This window comes from Abrus precatorius, unplaced genomic scaffold (genome assembly GCF_003935025.1).
Source record: "Abrus precatorius isolate BTA unplaced genomic scaffold, Abrus_2018 Scaffold11, whole genome shotgun sequence".
Classification (NCBI taxonomy): Eukaryota; Viridiplantae; Streptophyta; class Magnoliopsida; order Fabales; family Fabaceae; genus Abrus; species Abrus precatorius.
The window spans coordinates 28,488,946-28,509,619 of NW_020874303.1; the positions used below are offsets into that span (position 1 = coordinate 28,488,946).

The 20,674-nt window shown below is 34.2% G+C and overlaps 4 protein-coding genes across 13 annotated transcripts; 1 reads left to right on the top strand and 3 right to left on the bottom strand.

Moving 5' to 3' along the window:
• Positions 1-1,084: 1,084 nt before the first annotated feature.
• LOC113856537 lies at positions 1,085-10,300 on the bottom strand. 7 transcript variants are annotated; one of them, XM_027488387.1, is made up of 21 exons: positions 9,988-10,300; positions 9,585-9,745; positions 9,009-9,083; positions 8,323-8,438; positions 7,731-7,845; positions 7,345-7,473; positions 6,797-6,844; positions 6,378-6,583; positions 6,089-6,285; positions 5,704-5,996; positions 4,935-5,084; positions 4,519-4,839; positions 4,137-4,286; positions 3,806-3,881; positions 3,414-3,541; positions 3,092-3,286; positions 2,744-2,884; positions 2,542-2,670; positions 2,190-2,396; positions 1,724-1,779; positions 1,087-1,518 (listed from the first exon to the last, which is right to left on the bottom strand). In XM_027488387.1, coding segments are annotated over exons 2-21 (2,868 nt in total). In that variant the 5' UTR covers positions 9,720-9,745; positions 9,988-10,300; the 3' UTR covers positions 1,087-1,517. The 7 variants fall into 7 exon arrangements, with proteins under 7 accessions (XP_027344185.1, XP_027344188.1, XP_027344189.1 ...); XM_027488388.1 differs by lacking the exon at positions 1,724-1,779 and adding an exon at positions 8,200-8,242 and having other exon boundaries at positions 1,088-1,518; XM_027488384.1 differs by lacking the exon at positions 1,724-1,779 and having other exon boundaries at positions 1,085-1,518.
• Positions 10,301-13,335: 3,035 nt separating this feature from the next.
• Positions 13,336-13,845, bottom strand: LOC113856479. Its single transcript, XM_027488307.1, has one exon. The coding sequence runs from the start codon at positions 13,798-13,800 to the stop codon at positions 13,429-13,431; it is 372 nt and encodes a 123-aa protein (XP_027344108.1). The 5' UTR covers positions 13,801-13,845; the 3' UTR covers positions 13,336-13,428.
• A 457-nt stretch (positions 13,846-14,302) lies between these two features.
• Positions 14,303-17,532, top strand: LOC113856077 (protein FAR1-RELATED SEQUENCE 5). 3 transcript variants are annotated; one of them, XM_027487715.1, is made up of 4 exons: positions 14,303-14,604; positions 14,751-14,835; positions 15,759-16,323; positions 17,076-17,532. In XM_027487715.1, exons 3-4 carry the CDS (start codon positions 15,769-15,771, stop codon positions 17,286-17,288), a joined length of 768 nt encoding a protein of 255 aa, XP_027343516.1. In that variant the 5' UTR covers positions 14,303-14,604; positions 14,751-14,835; positions 15,759-15,768; the 3' UTR covers positions 17,289-17,532. The 3 variants fall into 3 exon arrangements, with proteins under 3 accessions (XP_027343516.1, XP_027343515.1, XP_027343517.1); XM_027487714.1 differs by having other exon boundaries at positions 14,303-14,490; XM_027487716.1 differs by having other exon boundaries at positions 14,303-14,490; positions 15,762-16,323.
• A 1,750-nt stretch (positions 17,533-19,282) lies between these two features.
• On the bottom strand, positions 19,283-20,096 carry LOC113855459 (calmodulin-like protein 3). Of its 2 annotated transcripts, XM_027487102.1 has the most exons (2): positions 19,962-20,019; positions 19,283-19,895 (listed from the first exon to the last, which is right to left on the bottom strand). In XM_027487102.1, the coding sequence occupies exons 1-2, from the start codon at positions 20,017-20,019 to the stop codon at positions 19,381-19,383; spliced, it is 573 nt and encodes a 190-aa protein (XP_027342903.1). In that variant the 3' UTR covers positions 19,283-19,380. The 2 variants fall into 2 exon arrangements, with proteins under 2 accessions (XP_027342903.1, XP_027342902.1); XM_027487101.1 differs by having other exon boundaries at positions 19,283-20,096.
• Positions 20,097-20,674: the final 578 nt, after the last annotated feature.

Genomic DNA, 20,674 nt, shown 5'->3' on the forward strand with positions numbered 1-20,674 from the left:
GTGTAATTCGTGTTAATACCTCACTGAATGAATTTATTTAATATGATACCATATCATTGAAAGAAAATGTACATCCTTTTCCCAATAACTATGCTTAAAGTCAATTTCTTAATACATTTAGAATGCATAAACTATTTAACACGCATATAAATATCGTCTTCTATAGTTTTATTTATGTATTGATTTTAATTATAACCTTGAGAATTTAAAAGTAATAAGTTTTATTAAAAAAAATACTTATTTGCAACTGAAGGTGATAGATTTTTATTAAAGAAAAAGTATTTATTACTTTACAAATATACAAATATAATAAATATTATATTTTTTAAAAATATAAACTAATTTTAAATGCTTAAACTTAATTTTAACTCTTAAAGTTAACAATTTTGTTTAACTACATTTTTGTATTTTTAATGAAATAAGTACTTGTATTTTTAGTAAAAGTATTGCTTTTGAATGCTTGGTTGACCGAAAGGATTGATTTATTTAACTAGCATGCAAATAAAATATATTCTTTTAAACTATATTTCCGAGTTAAGTTTAGGAAGAGAAAAAAAGAGAGGACAAACTAGGAGAGAATTATTCTTGTTTGAAAGTTGATTAATTAGGAGGAAAAATTTTTAAGAGTTTTTCTAAACTTTTCAAAAGTTTATTTTTTAAGTTTTTTTATTTTGAGAGTTTTCTCTCTCCTATTCTTTTATATTATTTTACAAATATGATTTTTTTAAATTTTTTTTAAAATATTAGTTTTTTAAGTGATAATTTTTTTCAAAAAAATTTAAAAAATAAAAATATTAATTTTAAAATTATTTATATAATTAAACTCTATATTACTCTCTATTCTCAATATTAAACATAAAGGAGAAGTTTAACTTCCTTTTCTCTCCCTTTCCTTCTTCTTCTTCTCCCTTCAAACTCTTTCTTTTCCTTTTCCTCTAAACTCTCAAACAAAACTTTAAAATTTATATGTGATATTTCAAGACTTGCTTTTTCAGAGAGACAGGCCATACAAGAATTCGTTCTTCATGACTCATTAAGAGCTTCTAGAATTTGATCCACACACGAGAACGAGAAAAAGAATTCAGTAAAACGAAAGTATCAACAAAACATTTTATTCACATAAATAAAATAAAGTAAAACCTTTAAATATTGACAAACATGAATATAATTTATAGACAAAATCATACATTTGGGGAAAAGAAGAACTATCCCCCTCCACCTGCAAAATAACAAAAAAATATACTCCGCTGCACATTTCACGTACTTTGGGCATGAATTGTAGAAACCCCGTCAAAAGAAACATTTTACCATAATTGCAAAGAATGAAAAAATGGCATCTATTGCAGTCTAGTGTCATTAGCATCCCGCAGCTTTCAAGAATTTATCATAGGGGCTCGAAGGTGGTAGTCTCAAGGAATGTTGCTGCACAGAGTCGTGTGAACGGAGAGGGACTTGATCCTGCCCTTGAAATTGCTCATGAGTCACTAACTTCAAATCACCATTTGAATATTCTATACCCTACAAATGTCAAAGTACCAATAAGTAAAAACCATGCCCCCTATCGTGTGGGGAAACCCCGCCTAATGCAAAAAATTCTTTTGTAATTTGGGAGTAATTCGTCAGTAACACTAAAAACAAAAAACATGGCACAAGACATTATATTGTGATGATAGAAGTTTCCTTCCATATCAAAATGTAGCGATTAACAAAGACTTTTCATTACTATTTATTATTGGATGAAATCTTCTGCTGACCCCACTGAATAACCTGCATAATAACCTGCATGCGCTCTTTGTGAGTGGAGTTAGTTTGAGATTTCGTCCAATAAATAAATGAGTGATGCTAGCTTTTGCCATTTACAAATATATGCTCACACCCTCTCCACATATATCATCTACAAGTAGCTAGTTATCGCATATAAAAAGGTTTATAAAATTCCAAAGTAATCAAGAATTCATGAAACGATATTTATTTTTGGTTTAGAAGTATATTGTGACAAATGAGAATATGCTGCCCTTCTATTTATGTGTGCGTCTTTTTTCTTTTTTTTCCTTTAATGAAAAAATGGTCAATAATTAACTCGAACTCTACCAAAACTCTTCAACCATAGCAGTCAATACTCCAATCATCCAAGACCATTATATGCATTTCTTACACTGAAAATTTACCCTAGTATGACAAACACTAACCTTAGGAGGTAGAGGGAAATCTTTTACTTCACTATCACTTGAAAGAATTATGGCCTGAGTCTCCTGTTGATGCTTAAAACTGTGAATGATTGACATCTTCTCTTGTTTCCCAGTTACAAGTGCCTCGCATTGGTCCGTCATTTGGTCATAGGGTAAAGGAGTTGAAGAAGTGGAGAAACTTGCGACTTGTCGTGCAGTTTCCAAAACCTATCCATAAAATAAAGCCCATAGTATCTTAAAGGGAGAAACATAATATCCACACTCCAGGAGAAGAATGAAAAATATATTCAAAATACAATCACATTCCAATCAGCCAGATTCCAGAAATAAAAGCATGAGAGTTTTTTTTTACCGATTCCAAGAGTTGATTAACACTTAGAACATCAGGGTAATTGGTTGATAGTGATGTTTTGCCATCTGACTGACTGCCACTGGGTTCAGGCCCAGTCTCTTCTTCCACAAAATCATCTAAAGCCATTATCTGGAAAAGCCAAACGGCATTTGTCACACAAGTTTTGACAAGCCACTTAGAGATGCAATTTTGGAGAATTTACCTCATCAAAATTTGGGAACTCAATCTGAGCAAGTGGGGAAAATGGCCTTGGTGTCTCCATGAACAATGGAGGTCCTGATGGATATGCATCATCAGGGGAAAAACCCTGTAGGAGTTGATTCTTTATGCTGGACAACTCATCCTGATAAATAAGGGGAAAAAGAAACTGTTATCTCCACATACTACACACAACCCACATATTCCTCTCCAAGCCACTCCATTGCAACTTATGCTAAATGGTCCACATTCTGCACAAAACTCACATGATATGTGCAAGTATTATCTTTCATATGAGTATATATGGGGGGGATCAAAGTATTTTTTGTCAGCCCAAGCTAATTCATATTACCTCAGACAATTTTGAAAATTTAGTCATAAAGTACAATACTACAGTCTCTTTCAACTGCTTGTCATCCAATTCTACATCTGAAAGTGCCTTCATAGCAGCAACCTCATCCTCTTGAGATCCATAAATTATCTTCTCTGATTCTACACAAACAGCCCGCAGCTGGACATCATCAACCACTTCAAGAAAAGGATCTACCTGTGGATTTATGACTTTAATCAGTTCATCCAATCATAATTAAAATGAAAAAATTGTGACACTCATTTTTGAAAGGAAGCTAAAGATGTTGAATGGTGAAGTCAAGAGATTAGGAGAAGAAATTAACTGTTGTCTCTGTCAAGGATGCTTTAACTTTTGGAATTAGATCAGGGAAATTGCCTGCCCTGGCAGAGAATATAAGCATGTATGAAGCCAAGGTAAAAAGGGACCTCCTGTGAGAAGGTTGTAAGCCTCCTTTAACAAGCATGTAAAGAAACATGTCAGAAAACTTTCACCAGAGAAAATATTATTCTCAATTAAGAAATTCCTATAACATTTTGAGAACACTGGAATTGTGATTCCATTCTTGCCACCATTCCATGGGAAAGAACATTCATTTGTTTGGTATGAAAAAAGTTACGGAATGATGGTTCCATTACAAGATTTGATTCCATTGAGACAACAATTATATGTCATTCCTTCCTACTGAATAAAAAGTCACCTGTCTGTCCCACTTACCTTCTTGGTTCAAAGAGATCCTCCTGAGGGAGAACGCCAGCTGGAAACATCTTACTAAAGCCATGTAACTTGACGTCTGCGGAAAGTAATTAACCTTGTGAACTTCAAATTAATGATATAATTTCACTTCGTTTTAGAAGCAACGAAGATTAATTTTAAAAGAGATGAAATAACTAAATGCTGGTACCAATTAAAATAACTAAATGCTGCACGTAAATTGAACAACTATAAAATGTAACAATTAAATAAAAATCAGCAAAGTATTTTTTTCTAATCTTTACTGAACTTAAATCTTTAGAAGCAGCCGGGACTTGGCATGCACCAATCTCACCTTAGAACGAGTAAATAATAAAGCAATGCTATAAGTGTGCGCCAATGCCTCATAATTTGCAGGGCTATTGTCCCCAGATGTTGCCTGAACCCAAATTGAAGAAAGCAAGAGACTCACTTGGTGACTGCTCAGCCTAAGAGAACTTAGATCCTGAAAATTTCAGACACAAAACATGTGTCGTTAGGAACAACAGCAAGGAAAGATCCAGGGTCCCCATTATTGGGGAAAAAATAACCAAACTAACTGGAACACAAAACTGAAATCAACAAGAATCATTAAAATTAAATTATGATCAACAAGAACTGCACATTCCTGCCCCTCCATCCAAAAAATACTATTAAATGAATACAATTAATAATGACAAGAAAAAATAAATTCTTACATCTTTTCCATCAGTTAGCTGGGGAATGAAGCTGTAATCTTGATATGGATGAATTGCATATTTCTTCCCATTAATGCCAGCTATTGCCTTTCCTTCTTCCAGTTTCCCATTCAAGTGTTCTGCTCCAGTAAAACTTTTATTCTGAGTGGAGAGGCTGTCACTCTGTACCTTCTGAGCAATCTTAATTTTGTTGTCTAACCTAGGAGAAAACATGGATGGCATAAGCACCATTGAGAAGACACTATGTGCTCCAATTCGCGTTTCACTATCAGGATGAGCCATTGCCATGAGCAATTGATGAAACAAGGCGTCAGGGAAAGCCTGAAAGGTCCAAAAACAACCCAAAACTTCAAACAATTTGCTAGAGCTGTGCATCCAGAAAAACCCATTTCCAGTCTAAAAGTAAGAACACTTGCCTTCTTGTGATATGACACATTAGGGATGGAAGTGATTAATTTTGCAGTTCTATAAACAGCAGAGATTGTTGTTCTTGCAAGGATGGCAGTAGTCGAGATATACTCTAGCACCACAGCCAGCAAATCAAGAATGGGTCCTAAATCCCCAACCTGTTATAGTGGAAGCAATGTGAAATACTGCTGCAACACAATCAATCCAAATAATTCTTTTGAAATTTGTTTTCCAACAATATAAAAAAAAAAAAAGGAAAAGTTATTAAGAAAAGAAGAAAATTTTGAATAAATTTAGTTAATCTTCTATTAAATTCAGAGATTCAGAGGTGGATTTTTAACATTCTTGTCACAGGATTGGTAATCAATGATACAAGGCCATAAAGAATGCCTACACTGTATAATCCAATAAACTTAACTCACGGGAATCACTGCTAAAGCTCCAGAATGATCAACATAAAGTTTGTGTTGAAATTATGGGATTTTAGGAATTGAGAAAGGAAGACAGATAAAAGCGAATCACATACTGAGTTGTTATTAACTGAGATGTATTACAATGTATTGATTTGTTCATAAAACCTAAAGCACTAACTCTTATTTATACTAACCATAATTCTAACTAATAGGGAAACAAGTCATGATAAGTAATCCAAAGCAGTAAGGAGGAAATAGGGAAACTAAATCCAAAGCATAATCTAACATATGATAAGGCATCTTCATATATTCTAACAGTTTGAAAGACCAACAAGAAATCGATGCATAATGTTAGCACACATACCTTGTTTGAAAGTTGTGATATACACATTTCTAAGGCAGACTGAAGTTCAGTATTTAACTTATATGCATCATTTCCAATGCTGGATGCTTCAGCAGAATTTTGCAGGCATTTCCTTAAATGTTTAATGAGGTCAGATATTGCACCAACAATTGCAATGGAAGCCTTCTGCCTCACAGTTTGTCCAAGCTGCGTTGTGGTGTTAATAATATCAATCTGAAGGGTAGGTCGCTTGGCAACATTCTTATGATCCAAGTGCTTCACCAAAATGGACAACAAAAGATGGGAATTATCTCCTGGAGTTCAAAAGGTGACAACCAATTACAAACAAAATTATAGAAAACTTCATACCTACAGAAAATTGTAATATTAAATATTACAATGCTACCTGATTCTGTTAAAACAGCTTGCAAATACATCAAAACACAAAGGGCAACTCCCTTTTCAGAAGACCAGTGGTTTTCGGTATCAAAATTATGAAAAAGTGGTTCAAGGACACGCCTCACAGTTGTAGCTTCCTTTGCCAATTTGGCCATATTATACAAGCAAACCTTTGACCAATAAGTAGGATCTTTAGCAGAATCCCTATAAAAGTGGTGAACGCACAATGGCTATCAGGATTGTATATGCTGGATTCATAATAAAGGGGGAAGGGAGAACAGTAAGAGAAGACATACAACTTGGACTCTGTCTCAGATCCTGTCACAACATTGAGCAGGGAAGGATCCTTCTTAGTGATATCTGGTAAAGAATGTAGATGGACTTGTTCTTCGGAAAATCCTTGAACCAACTGGTTCTGGGGTTGTGAATTCAGTTCCTCTACCTTGGGATGGTCAAATTTAGATTGGCGATCCATGAAATTCTCCAAAATCACTGCTATAATCTATTCCAGTACCCATCAACCCAATGAAGAAAAAAATGTTTAGCTCACTGTAAACTAACCTCAAAAATCAAGACCCAAGTTGAGTTTCAAATTTTGGATTAAGTAAATAAATACATTGAAACTAAACTTCAACGTTTAATGCAATGCTTTGCTAAGTCACTGCTGGTATCAATCGACAGATTGAAGGAAAGAGAGTAGGGAAATGATACTCACTTTGTCAAAATCCATGGAAAGATGAGAGTGCTCGCCCATGAACTGCACCTGGTCAAAATAACATAGGGAGAATAACAAAAGGCATTAAGGAAGGTACAACCGTACAGGTGACCTTGAAATGTATCTTACAATTGTTTCCAGAAACCAAATCTCTAGCCTTTTAGTTTACAGCTTAAATTACAACAAACTACCATTTTCACACTTTAATTTTGCTAAATTTCATTTCAATCTTTAGATTACTACAGCTTCATTTTTTAAGAACATTTTACCAAATTAAAGAAAGTCGCAAATGGAAAATCAGTATGAAGAAGTTTATATTTGACAATGAATTATAAAAAATGACTACAACTTTCAATAGCTGTCCTATTATTTCATCTTAATTATATTCTCTGCAAAGAGCTCTTTTTCATAAAAATACTCAAGTGTAGATTGTTGTGCACATTGATAAAAAAAAAGCCAAGAAAAGCTGTTAGTCCTTACAATTAAAAACTTATGAAAAAGGGTTAGCAAATTCTGCAATAACTAATGGATCAGAGAAAAAAAATTACCATATAAGATAGAGCCTGTAGACCAGCTGAACGTAGAAGCAGAGCACGCTCATTATCTCCCACTTCGTTAGCCAATTGACATAGTTTTGGGATAAAACCCTCCAAGCTGAACATGTATGTACCATCTGTCTACTTTTATATCAAAGGGTCAATATCACTAAACTTATGGCATTCTAAAAATTGTGAAAAAAAGAAACCCATACATGGTCTGCATAATGCTATATGTCAAGTAGCATAACCTATAATGCAGAGTTGCAGACTATAAAGTTAAACTTAAATCAGTAAATTTGCTTCAAAGGGTTGGGAAATCTCTCACAACATGCACTTGAGCCTATCCTACAGTGATTTTAACATTAACAAGTCAGACAGGTTGAATAACTAAATACCTGGCAATCTATAAATTCTACAAGGGTACTGCAACCTAAGATCCTCATTTCATCCACTCGTGTTTGCTCCAGAAGAGTCCGAATGATCCCTAATAAACTATTGGCAAATAGTGGCCTGAAAGATTAAGAAGCATCATTTGAATATTTTTACTTAGTACAATGAAAAATAGTATCCAACAGAAAAAATCAAATCATATTATAGTGAAGTCACTAGCAAATAGTTGTATAGGAAGACAAGTTGATCCTGCTCAGAACATAAAAGAAAGAGTTCTATATGAAATCATGTTTTAAAAAAGGTTTCTCATTTTATTACAAATGCAGATTGCTCATTTGAGTACATTCATCATGTAAATCATTACCCGTAGTCTCATACACCCAAGTTTTTACATGAATGAAGCCCGGACCCTAAAAGCTCATAAATGTCCATAAATTGTAAAATGACTTCTGCAATACAATACTCTTATGGTACCTAAATCTTGGAGTTTGGAAGATAAATCCTCCCCTGAGCATCCCTTTTTGTTTCAAGGAATTAAGTTGGAATCAAATAACAATCCAATCCAAGGAATATGCACTTATATGGCATAAAACTTACATCTGCTCCTTACATGACAATAACAATTTCCTGTATATGCACAAGACAACTTTTGCTGAACCAAAGCTTTCATTACGCAGATCCTTGTAACACCTTTGCTCTAAGTTGTCAGTAATCTGCCAAGATAAAACACCGCATAAACTAAGGATATGTTAGAGATCTCAATTCAATGCTGAAAGTGAAAATATAAAGCACTTCAATTGACCTAACGGTGTCTGTTTAAATTTAATAAATACCAAAATAAAGATTAGGTGAAAAGTGATGAAAAGATTCAATGCATGGGAGGTCAATAAATAAATTCAGTGGCATCTCTTTCTATATTTGAAGTATCAAACATTAAATTACAATTGTTTCCTTCAGTGCAGCCTCATCCAAAATATCTAAAGACCAAATTTTCTTTTGACAAATTATTCAGAACTTATGAAAATGTTTTGTCAAACATTATGTGCTTCAAATTTTGTCAGTAAAAATCTTGGCACTTAAATTTACATTCTTATCAAACATGCAATCAGATGGAAGACAACTGAATACTCTACAATGATATCTTAATTGAATCTAATATAATAGTGTCTTATGAGAATGATTATCTAAATTTCGCCCTCCACATCATAATTTGATTAGTTGCACTAAACAACTGGCCTAGAACTGACAGAAAAAAGGGAGATTTTTAAGAATAATATTATTACCTTGGGAATTCTCAATGGATTCTTAGAAGCATATTCACATAGCTTTCCAATTTTCCTATCATTAGCTTCAGGAACCTAACAAACACAGTAACATGAGACTAGTATAAGAAACCGGTCTTATAATAAAGCGCCCCCCCCCCCCCCCCCCAAGTGCACTACTTCTCTTCAGAAAACTGGAATATCATTATCCATGACAAAATAATGCACAAGTCACTAAGATCAACAGTAATGAAACACAAGATGGCATTACTAAGTTTAAAAAACTAAATAAATAAACCATTTGGTGCAGACACTAGCAAACAATAGCTGAGTCCACTTATGATTCCAGGGTCCCATGAGAGTAACAAACTACCTGAAACATATTAGGAATTTACTCTCATGAGACCCTGGAATCATAAGTGAACTCAGCTATTGTTTACTAGTGTCTGCACCAAATGGTTTGTTTATTTATTGTTTTAGACTTAGAATGCCATCTTGTGTTTCATTACTGTTGATCTTAGCGGCCAGTGCATTATTTTGTCATGGATAATGATATAGAGAAGTGCAGGCACTACAAACATGAGCTGAAAATTTCACCTGATTACGCGGGAAGATATCAGCAATCAATTTCTTGTAACGTTTCACCGGTTGCCTTGATCTTGCACGCAGAGACGGACAAAAGACACAGAGGTTACCACAGACGGGTACAACCCGCCGGGACATAACCCCCATTTTCCTATGAATTCACAAACCCTTCCCTGAAACATTTTCAACAACGAAATTCACTTTCAAAATTCCCACCGCCATTCACATTCCAGCAATGAGAACTTCAATTTTACAGGCAATATTCACCATAAGAGTCAAATTCATCTCGATTAAGAGCATACACAGGGTTTAATGAATTTCGGCAAAACAAAGAAACTTACGGTACGAAATTTCAGAAACAAACGAGAGATAGAAATTAGAAACTATATTAACTTACTAATAATCAGAAACCTACCTCTTCGAATTACAGAATTTCCACTTGTTCGCAAAATCAAACGTTTCCGATCGGGATCTAGACTATACTGGAAGCAAAAATTCAGATAAAATAAAATTGTTGTGCTCAGAGAATGGGAGAAACGCCCAAAAGATGAAAATCTCGCCAATCACTCGATCAAATTCAACGAATGAAAAAAATAACGGAAAAATGGCAATGGGGTCAGAGTCAAGGGTGCAACTCTCCCCCAGCCATTGACATTATTGTGAACATGATGGACAGTAATGTTTTAATTCAAAGATGAAAATTGAATCATACTATTGAACCATTAAACCATAATAATAATAATAATAATAATAATAATATCACGCGAACACAGCATCACACATTGTGGGATGTTGATAGGGTGTGTAGTACAAAGTTGACCACCTTCACTTCACGATCACACCATCAACAGTTCTGAAGAACGAACGTGGGCGATTGGGTTGTCATGGAAGATATTGTCAATGACTCGTGAGTTTAGAATTTATTTTTTCTTAATCTTATTTTTAAGAAAAATAAATATATCTTTTTCATAATTTAAATAGCTGTTTAGGGAATTAAAACATTAATAACGCTGCAAAGTCCCAACGGTCCCCAAAATTATGCGCTTCTGCATTTTTTTATTTATTGGAATTAGATTTATGTAAAGGAAAATTGGAAAGGAAGGAAAGTCCCCTCATTCCTCTCTTTCTACTTTACTTTCCTGTTCACACGCCTAATCATTTCTTTCATCTTTTTGCCAACGCTTTATTTACTTGCACATGTTTGTCAATAGAACAATATCAAGTTATGCTAATTTTATTCATGTTAACCAAAAAAAAATAGACGAATTATGTGACATATCGTTATTATGTTGTTTTTATTAATTTTATTTTGATATTTTTTTATATCCTAATGTGATGATATCGTGTTATTTATTTATACAAGAGGATCCAATTTTTTTTATCAGGGAAGTGTTAACCTACATAACATATAATACATATATTAATGCTTACAGTAAATGTTATTAACAAGATATTGTTGAGTGTTACAAATTAAGTTTTTTGTGATCTTAATTTTGACAAATCAATTTTGATTAAAATTAAGTTTGAAGTGAAATAATTTCTATTTAATTTTTTATGTTTCAAACATTTTCATAATAAAATTTAATATAAATTTTTTATCTAACACAAAAATTACATAAAGTTATTTTTACTTAAATCAAGTTTGGAAGAAAAAAAAATCTCTCGTTTGAAATATTGACTCAACTTTTTCCAAACTTTCAAATTTAGAAACTTGTTTGCCAAAAGCAAGTTTATGTAAAATTTAATGTAATTTTCAACTCAGAAGTTACACAACAGTTGCTTTAACTAAAACCAAGTTGGAAAGATTTTTTTTGTTTGAAATATTAACCCGATGTTTATCTAAACACGTTAAAAACTGAACGGACTTATATTTGTTAATATAAATATTTTGATTGATATGCATATAAATAAAGATGACAGATATTTTGATTAAATCATATAATTAATATTAATATTGTATTGTTTGTGTGTAAATGTCTATGCTTGTGAGAGAGAGATAATAGGATCATGTCTTCTTAGAAAGCACTTGACTAATTTAGAAGAGAGGTGAAAGTATAATTTGAAAAAATGTGTGCCGCTGTACGTGCCCACGTATATATACACGAGTAAATATGTGTTCGTTCTGAATTAAAAGAAAGTTTGCTTCATTCGACACTACTAAAAATCAAAACTGCATGCAAGTTCACTTGGGTATTTGTAAAGTTTTGAAACTTCTTACAAAATAAAATTTGTTTTATAAATGTTTATTTTTTAACCAAAAACAAAATGTTACTGATTTTTATATTGATCTATTACATAATGATTATCTCATAATCCACTTAATCAAATACATAAAAGAATAAAGTCCCACGTTTCATAATGTACTTCCCTTTCATCTCAGTCTCATTCTTCACTTCCATGATTTTAGTCATGATCATTTTATTATTGAAGTTTACATATTATTGTTTTGTATTTTACTTATGCAGCCCGTTATGATTTCCTTTTTAATATACAGTGATTGGAGATTTCAAGGTTATAATCGTGCAGTCATGAAAACTACCCCTATTTCTTTGGATTCGTCTTTGGATATTAACAGGTGAGAAGGCATTTTCTTTATAAAACCCTATTGCATTTTTAGCAGTCTTTCTATGTAGCTGTCTGCTACATATTTTAGTTGGTAAACAAAGTTTTAGTATTATTATCTGTAATCAGTATTGGAATGTTTAGAATTAACATTTATCGTAAATTTAGTCAAAAGTAAATGTAATTCTAATTACGAGCTCTGTAGAAGTTTTGGACTATATATATATATATATTGCTGTCTAAATATTCTTCGTCGGTTGTGCGTTTACGATTAAATGCTAATGATATCGTTATATTCCTTACTGCAACTCAATGCTTTCATTAAACTACCTGAAACAATAAACCGCCTGAAAGCCGATACCACGTATACGATAAATTCAGTGTTAAAGAATGAGTACAAGTGAATACAATGAAGTCTCGAAGTGACCCTACTAATAAAAATCAATATTAATTAACACTGACCACAACCATCAATTAGCCAAACTACAAACAATCATAACACATATATTTTATGCAACATTAAGGATAATCATTTGATTAGATAATTCACAATTTTATGCTAGTGGTATTTGTCCATGCTAGTGCGAGTACAGAAGAAAATAAATATATGAACTGTAAAGAAGCAATGTCTATTCAATAAGGATGAAAATGAGTAGAAAGTAAATAGGTTTTAAGAAAGATTGGTTGATAAAATGGAACTGCATAAAACTAGGAGAGAAAGAGAAGTTACAGGAGACCCACTTAAAATTTCAGTCCTAATCTGCAGAGAAAAAGGGAAAAACTTGGGAGGAATAGTATACTGTTTTTAAATTAGAATTAGAGTTACTTAACTAACACTACCAGTATACTGAAATTTAATGCCACAAAATATACCAACTCTAATTCTATCATAATAACAACACATAATTTACGAATGCTACCGCAGCTAAATATTGTCCAAACTGAAACTAACTTAATATTTCAAGCGTGTTGAGATAAAACACCAGTTGCTAATCACAATCACAAATTCACAATAATACCAATTCCAGAACCAGAAAGAAAGAAACACAAATAAGAATCCGGGTACTGGAGCAGACACATTATTAATATTAACACTAACATTCTGGGATACAAAAACAAATAGCAACAATATTCAGCAGTTTCTGTTGTGCAGAACAACAACAATTTGTCATCCCAACAATCATAATAGGCAATAGCTCAGAGTCAAAATTTTATTGAGTGTGAAGAATTGGCAAAAAAATGGAAAATCCTCAAAAATGAAACTTACAGGAGGGAGGCCGAAAAAGCAATTGAATTAGTCAACGCCGGAAACCTCGACGCCGGCGCGTTTGACGGAATGGAACAAGGGGGAGAGCATGAGGCGATAATGAACGGGGCGTGATTGTTCCTCGAGAGGGTCGATTTGGACGCCGGTGACGCCAATTTCTCGGAGACGGAGCCCTAGCTTTTCGCCGACGCGAGAGGCGACTTTAGCGTCCCAGAAACGGTGGGATCTGGGGAAGCGATTGAGCTTGGAACGGTGGTAGGCGACGAATTCCTGCTCGGAAGAGGAAGCCATGGCTATGATGGATGAAGTGGTGGTGTTTGTGACCTGCGCTGTGATCTTCCGGCACGACAACACCACCTGCAACACGTGGTGGTGGTGGTTATGGTACGCGCCACCCATTTCATCACTTCCACCTTCCTAATTTCCTCTTCTTTTTCGTATGAACCAAAGATGTTCTTGTTATCACATTGGGCTCACCCATTTTTTAGCCCAAAAGATTTTGGCCCAATGTAGAGTGACTTGCAAGTTTAATGACCAAACGAAAAGGGTGAGAAAACCATAAAGAATCTTCTAAGATTAGGACTAGGAGTCTTGGACAAATTTACTTATCAAAATTTCATGACTAGGCTATGTTAATATGTAATCATATAAAATTATTGAAGTAAATTTGTTTTATTTACTATTTAAGAAAATCAATAAAATGATAAGAATTTTATGATTAATGAATTTTTTTATTTTATAACTTTAAATATGAAATGATATAAAATAATTATTTTAAACAATTAATTATTTTTCAATTTTTATATTATATTTGTATATAAACTTTTATATGGTAAAAAAAAATATTTATTTATGTTTTTGGTTGGTGCAAAACAGGGGTGAAATTAATAGACCATGAATAAATGACACTGAAGCGTGCATCGCATCACAGCGTGGCTTTGCTGTTCTTTGGTGGTGCATCCGTACATCCACGGCGTTTATCACTGTATCGGATTCGGAGGAACTCTTCTTTCGCCGTCGTATTTCAACAATCCAAAATCCGATTGACCCGACCCGATCCATCTTGACTCGGGCACTTGCTATATCTAGGTTGGTGGAGTTTCTATACTCCATCCAGTGGGCTCATCAACTTCCCCTTCGTCATGCCATTTTTCTGCTACGCCCATTCCAAATTCCAATACCAATGCCTTTTTCACCAACTCGGTCTGTCAATTTTTTAATTAATCACGTTTATTTTCCTGCAACGTTACATTAGCAAAAAAAATTGCTATTCCATTTCCGAGTGCTTAATTTGACAGTTCGTAATTTGCCTAAATAAAAGTCAAGTGTAATGCAAATTTAATTTGCAGGTTGTGCTTGTACCGTATCTTGTGTCTAAAAGGAATATGCTGAAGTCTGGTTGATTATCTGTGTGGGAGGTTGTGTGCTGGATAGGTAAACAAATTGTCTTCATCTTCTCCTATTTTAAAAAAGGCACTATATGAGCTTAATTAATGAAAATTGGCCTGTTTTTGTTTACTTGGATGAAAATTTTAATTAAATTCATCAATGTACTGTATCTTTATGCAATATGCACTGATCCTGTTGGCTCATTTGGTCAATTATTTTATAGTCTAGGGTTTAGAGCTGCATAACCTGCAGGGCTGCAACAATGGTGAAAACTTTAAAATGTGTATGTCTTCTCTTTGCACTATAATTAAGATCCCATTAAGTACCATTAATATCGGATATTCATTTTAGAATTTTGAATAGATAGGATAGCGAATATCCATATAAATTAAAAAAAAAAGACTTTCTGATGCTGTTTTTTTTTATGAAGTTGGGTTTTATATTTTGTGTTAGCATCCAGGCATATTAAAGTTATGGCGTTTATCACAAGCCCTTCATTCAATAAGCTCATTTTGACTTATTACCCCCATATATGCTCCTTTTAGCTTAACCAAACACATTCAATTTTCACACAAGTGCTTGTGTGATATGATCCATGCAAAAAAGCTTCATAAAAGCTCTTCCAAATGCCCTCTCAGTTGTGCTGTTTTCTTTTCTAGCTAAACATTGTTTATCAATAATTTTGATTATTATAGGATTGAATAGGTATATCAGTTTTTTTTCCCTGATAACATATGGATAAAAAATGATTGGATATCTGTTCCTTGCCATCCATAATGTGAAGCACTGCTGGTACTAACTATTTATGTCCTGAACAAGGAGAACAAAAGAAGAAAGAAAGAAACTCTTTAAATTGGAAATTTCTTTAATTGTTTATAAATACTGATTTTATCAATGTATCCAATCGTCATTATGTTTTCTGATGAACTGTGAAGAATAATCTGATTATTTGTTTAATTCTTCCATAGTAGGGCTCCAATGGATCACCAATCTGGCCCGGGATTTGATTCAGATGATAGTGACCTTGATATACAAGTAGAAATTAATGAGAAACATGAAAAAGTAGAAGATGAGTTTTCTAAAAACCTAGAATTATGTGAAATTGAAGATGAAAAGTTTGTGGAACAACCTTTAGCAGAGATATCAGCAGATACAGAAGCTGTAGAACCATTCATAGGCATGGAGTTCAACTCAAGAGAGGAAGCCAGAGAATTCTATATCACCTATGGTAGGCGGATAGGATTTACAGTACGAATCCACCATAACCGTCGTTCACGAGTAAATAACCAGGTAATTGGTCAAGATTTTGTCTGCTCAAAAGAAGGCTTTCGTGCAAAAAAGTATGTACACAGAAAAGATAGAGTGTTACCTCCTCCACCAACCACACGTGAAGGTTGTCAGGCCATGATAAGGTTGGCTTTACGAGATGGAGGGAAATGGGTTGTCACCAAATTTGTGAAGGAGCATACTCATAAACTAATGAGTCCTAGTAAAGTTCCATGGCGTGGATCTGGGAAGCATTTGGTTAGTGAGGTATGTCTCTCCAAACAGTGGCAAATATCGCTAGATGGTACTTATGTACTGATTTTAAAACACCATGCTCAAATTCTTATTCCTTTATTACTCTGTTGTCAAGAAATAACAATTCAGCTGAATGCTGCACTTTAAGCTAACAATTTAAGTATACTTAACTTGATCAAACTGGACTGTAAAGTGTGAAATAGACCACTGATTAGCTCCCCTCCTCCTCCTGCTGTTAGCGGAATGACATCAGTATTGGTGGGGTTGAAATACACAGAACAAGATGAAATTGACTGGCAAAATCCATGCAACTTGAGAGTGCCTGGCCTGGTCTCTCTAGGTCCCAAACATTCACTGAAACTTTTGTTGCCTTCTATCTTTCCCCCTCTTTCCTCCATATCCCCCACTGATCCAACTGAAATCCTTTCCCTCCAAGTTGCATCCCCTGCTTTTCCTAAATCTCTTCACGATATGCCCCTAAAGTAGTGATGGAGTTCTATCTATGTAACGCCAAGACGATATGGTAATTGGTCAATTATTGCCTGAGATTGATCTGTATTGTGATTGCATAAAAGCTTGTGACTATGATTTATTAAACTGTCACATAGATTATAGAATTTGAAGCCTCATCTGAATCAGCTAGCTGAGGATGTTCGATGATTTGATTCATGTGCAGTTGTCATTCATTGCTACAGCTGAATGTCTATTTTCTGTTTGTTTCCTTTTTAGTGCCTCAAACTTTTTATTGATGGTTTCTGTCACAGGATGAGAAAGATAAGAGAATCCGTGAGCTATCACTTGAGTTGTACAATGAAAGGCAAAAGTGCAAACGACGTTGTGCTGCATATGAAGAGCAGTTAAATACGATTCTGAATGATTTGGAAAAGCATACAGAACACATCTCTGAGAAAGTGGCTTCTGTAGTTCGAAGCATAAGAGAGATTGAGGAGGAAAAATCAGATTCGGAGGGCAGGTAATTAGTGCCATTAGGCATGTTTCCTTGTTGACCACCAGACGTCCTGGTTGAGATTGTTAAGAAGCCTATTTGACATTTGAAGGTTCCTAACATAATTCTGTTTGATATTTAGATGTGAATCGGCTTGAAGTAGTGTATTGGTTACATTCAAATTCAGGCAACATATAGTTTACCAGGAAATTAATTTCTCTGGTTGTATCATATAGGTTTTATACACTTCTATTCTTTCTGAAAAGCTACCTTTGGCCGAGCAATGATATTTTCATAGCTTACTTTTTTTGTACTACCCTAAAACATCTCTTTCGTTTTTTTATCATAAAAGGGTATGGGGTGGGGTATCGAAGGAAAAGAAAACGTGAAATAAACATTTTTATTTGTATTGTGAGTACTGCGTAAAGTAGCCATTTCATTCTTCAATTGGGTGGACTAAACCATTTTGGAGCCGCAATGATCGCTTACCTTTTCCAAGTTGATGGACTATAATTGACATCGCAAATTGACTCTAGTCTACCCTCCTTTGCTTACCAATTGAATAATTTTCAATGTAGTGGTCATTTCTGCTTACCTATATTTCGGCCGAAGTAATGGTCTTCCAAGTTTCCAACATTCACAAAAGCCGAAGAATTTAAATGGGCAAAATTAATATTTTTTATTTTTTATTTAGTCTTTTAACTTATTCTTTTCGTTTATTTTGGTCTTTTATTTTTTTGTTTTAGTTTGTTCTTTTATTTTTTTTATTTTACTTAAATCTTACAACTTTAATATTTTACTTTTTTGTTAATTATACTTAAATCTGTTAATTTTTTTCTGTTATCTATTGTTTTCATCAACGTTATCATTATTTTTTTACATTCTCATTCTCTAATTTAATTGATGTGTAGTTAACGAAAATTGACTTATTTGATTGACGTTAAAGAATTAAAATGAAATAAATTAAATAAAGATTTAAAAATACTATTTTAAAAAAAATATAACAAAAGGCACAACTCAAGAATCCGAAATTCTGTAGCTGTGAGTTCTCCAAATTGTCTCTATTAACATGAATTTTCAGTTTGTGATGTGAATAGGTATCATTGTCACTTTGTTTTTATGGCATTTTTTTTACCACATTTTCTTTTTTATGGCGTTAAAGGGGAAGAAAATGGTCTTGAGTCCTGAGGATTGGGGAGTTATTTTCCTGTGCGCCCTAAAGATGGGGTAAAAGCAAGGAGTTGGCGCTTGCAAATGAACGGAGAGGATCCTTAATAACATAAGATCTAGAAGCTTATTTGTTTAACTGCCTAGCAAGCTCTGCGTGAGGATGTTCTTTCCTTTCTTTCCTTAATCGTAAATTTACCAAAATTTTATTGTTTGTTCGATAGAGGGTGGCTTAGGAACATCGTGCGCAATCTTAACCAGGGCATTATGCATATGGACCTTACCAATTACCAAACATGCCAACTGCAATGTAAAATGCTGTTGCATGCCCAAAACACAATACCATAACAGCATTGCAGTGATTTTTGCAGCCATACTAAAAGTGTTTTTCCTTGGATTTAGATTGCATTGTTTAGATGTCTATATATAAAATTAAAAATAAAATAAGAGATAAAAATAATTGCTATGTAAATTTTTAGTTGTTCAAATAAGAGCACTGTTAACTAATTCAATTCATATAACTTTTTTAGTGGATTTGTAGCAAATATACGTGGTACCTACTGATACAACCAAAAGAAAATAAAAAGCAAACAACAAAATTCAATAAAGAATCACCAAACATAGTTTTACAAAGTGAAAACAGAATCATCCTTTCTCGCCTCAAAACTTGAACCATAAAAGTAAGAAAACACAGTAACAACAGTCCCCCGATTCCACTGGCCTTGCCCCCCACCCCCCCCCCCCGAAAAAGGAAGAAAAAGTGGTACTATCACCGTTACCATTACCAGGGCAGGGTTCATCTCAATCTGGGACTGGAAAAACAATATACAAAACGATAGCCTCAACGACATGGATACATGACTCATGCATGGCGAGTGGACGATGAATGGGATTGGTCGGAATCCCAAACTTATTATTTACAACATTAACGTGTGATTAATCTTAAGGTAAACTAATTAATTAGAGAGAGTGAGAGCAGCAAAGCCACCCCTTTTCATCATTTGCTTAAACTCCTTGAAATCCACCATTCCATCTCCATCTACATCAACCTTCGTTATCATCTTCTTGCAATCTTCCACCATTCTTCCTTGTTTTAACCCCAAAGACGACAAAATTGTCCTCAACTCTTCAACCGTTATGAACCCATCACCGTTTTGGTCGAAAACGTTGAACGCTTCTCTCATGTCCTCCTCTTCATCACGCTCCTCCATTATGGACCCGTACAATTCTCCAAACTCATCAATGTCCACACACCCATCTCCATTCACATCGATCTTCTCAATCATCTGTGTCAGCTCCTTGTTTGGGATAAAAATTCCCAACTTTTCCAACGATTCGTTCAGCTCCTTCTTCGTTATTCGCCCATCCCCATTGTGATCGAACATTTGAAAAACACGTTTCAGCTCATTGGTTTCCATTATAATTCTCTTGAGAGCCCTCGATGATGAAGAAGAAGAAAGTGAAGAAGGGGTAGTTTCAACAAGGGCAAACCAAGAACGAGGTAGGAAGGGTCTCACCTTCTTGGGGACGAGAGAGAGGAGAAACGAACGGAGGAGATTGTAAAGAAGGAAAATTCTAAGCAAAATAGTTGGCATTGGAAAGGGAATTGTTGGGTTCTTTGGTTCCTACTTTGGCTGAGGGGTTCTAAATAAGGCAAGTTGGTTGATGCAGCTTTAAGAGGTACCAAAGAGCTGTCTTTTAGGCACTTAAACTTCTACGCGTATTTGGATGGTTTAACTTAATCAAACCTACTGCTAGTGGTACTATATAATAATGATCATCATTCATTAGGACTTGGTTGTTCAAAGACGCGTTCATGTTAAATAATTGCCTTTTTATTTGCCCCTTTGTCACTTCACTTGTGTTGCCTTGCCTATAAGTTATTGTTGTTGTTTAACTAACTACTCATCTGAACCATAAATTAAGTATAAAGAAAGATCTGTCAACCTGTCCATTTTTGTGTGGTTCGAGACCATAACCATTCACACCTTACCAAGTGTTCATTTTTCTTTTAAAAATACAAAATAGTGTGTTAGTATTGGTGGAAGCATGCTCCATGGTGGTGCATACCATGGAAAAATTTGTGGTCCCTCTCCTCTCTCAAGGGATAAAAGGGAAACATTCTTTTGGCTTTGGCTGCCAAATAATAATGACTATGAGGGGGCCGGCATTGTATTATGTCACTTGTGACTGTTGCATTTCCTCAACAGCTATTCTGCCTGTTTTGTAGGACTGTTTACCCTTGGAATA

Coding starts and splice junctions, on each gene's coding strand:
- LOC113856537 (XM_027488384.1), bottom strand. CDS start 9,719: ATGGGGGTTATGTCCCGGCGGGTTGTACCCGTCTGTGGTAACCTCTGT. Junction 2,397..2,541: donor TTAATCAACTCTTGGAATCG/GTAAAAAAAAAC, acceptor TTTTATGGATAG/GTTTTGGAAACTGCACGACA. Junction 1,519..2,189: donor ATTTCCCTCTACCTCCTAAG/GTTAGTGTTTGT, acceptor TGACATTTGTAG/GGTATAGAATATTCAAATGG.
- LOC113856479 (XM_027488307.1), bottom strand. CDS start 13,800: ATGGGTGGCGCGTACCATAACCACCACCACCACGTGTTGCAGGTGGTG.
- LOC113856077 (XM_027487715.1), top strand. CDS start 15,769: ATGGATCACCAATCTGGCCCGGGATTTGATTCAGATGATAGTGACCTT. Junction 16,324..17,075: donor GGAAGCATTTGGTTAGTGAG/GTATGTCTCTCC, acceptor TTTCTGTCACAG/GATGAGAAAGATAAGAGAAT.
- LOC113855459 (XM_027487101.1), bottom strand. CDS start 20,019: ATGCCAACTATTTTGCTTAGAATTTTCCTTCTTTACAATCTCCTCCGT.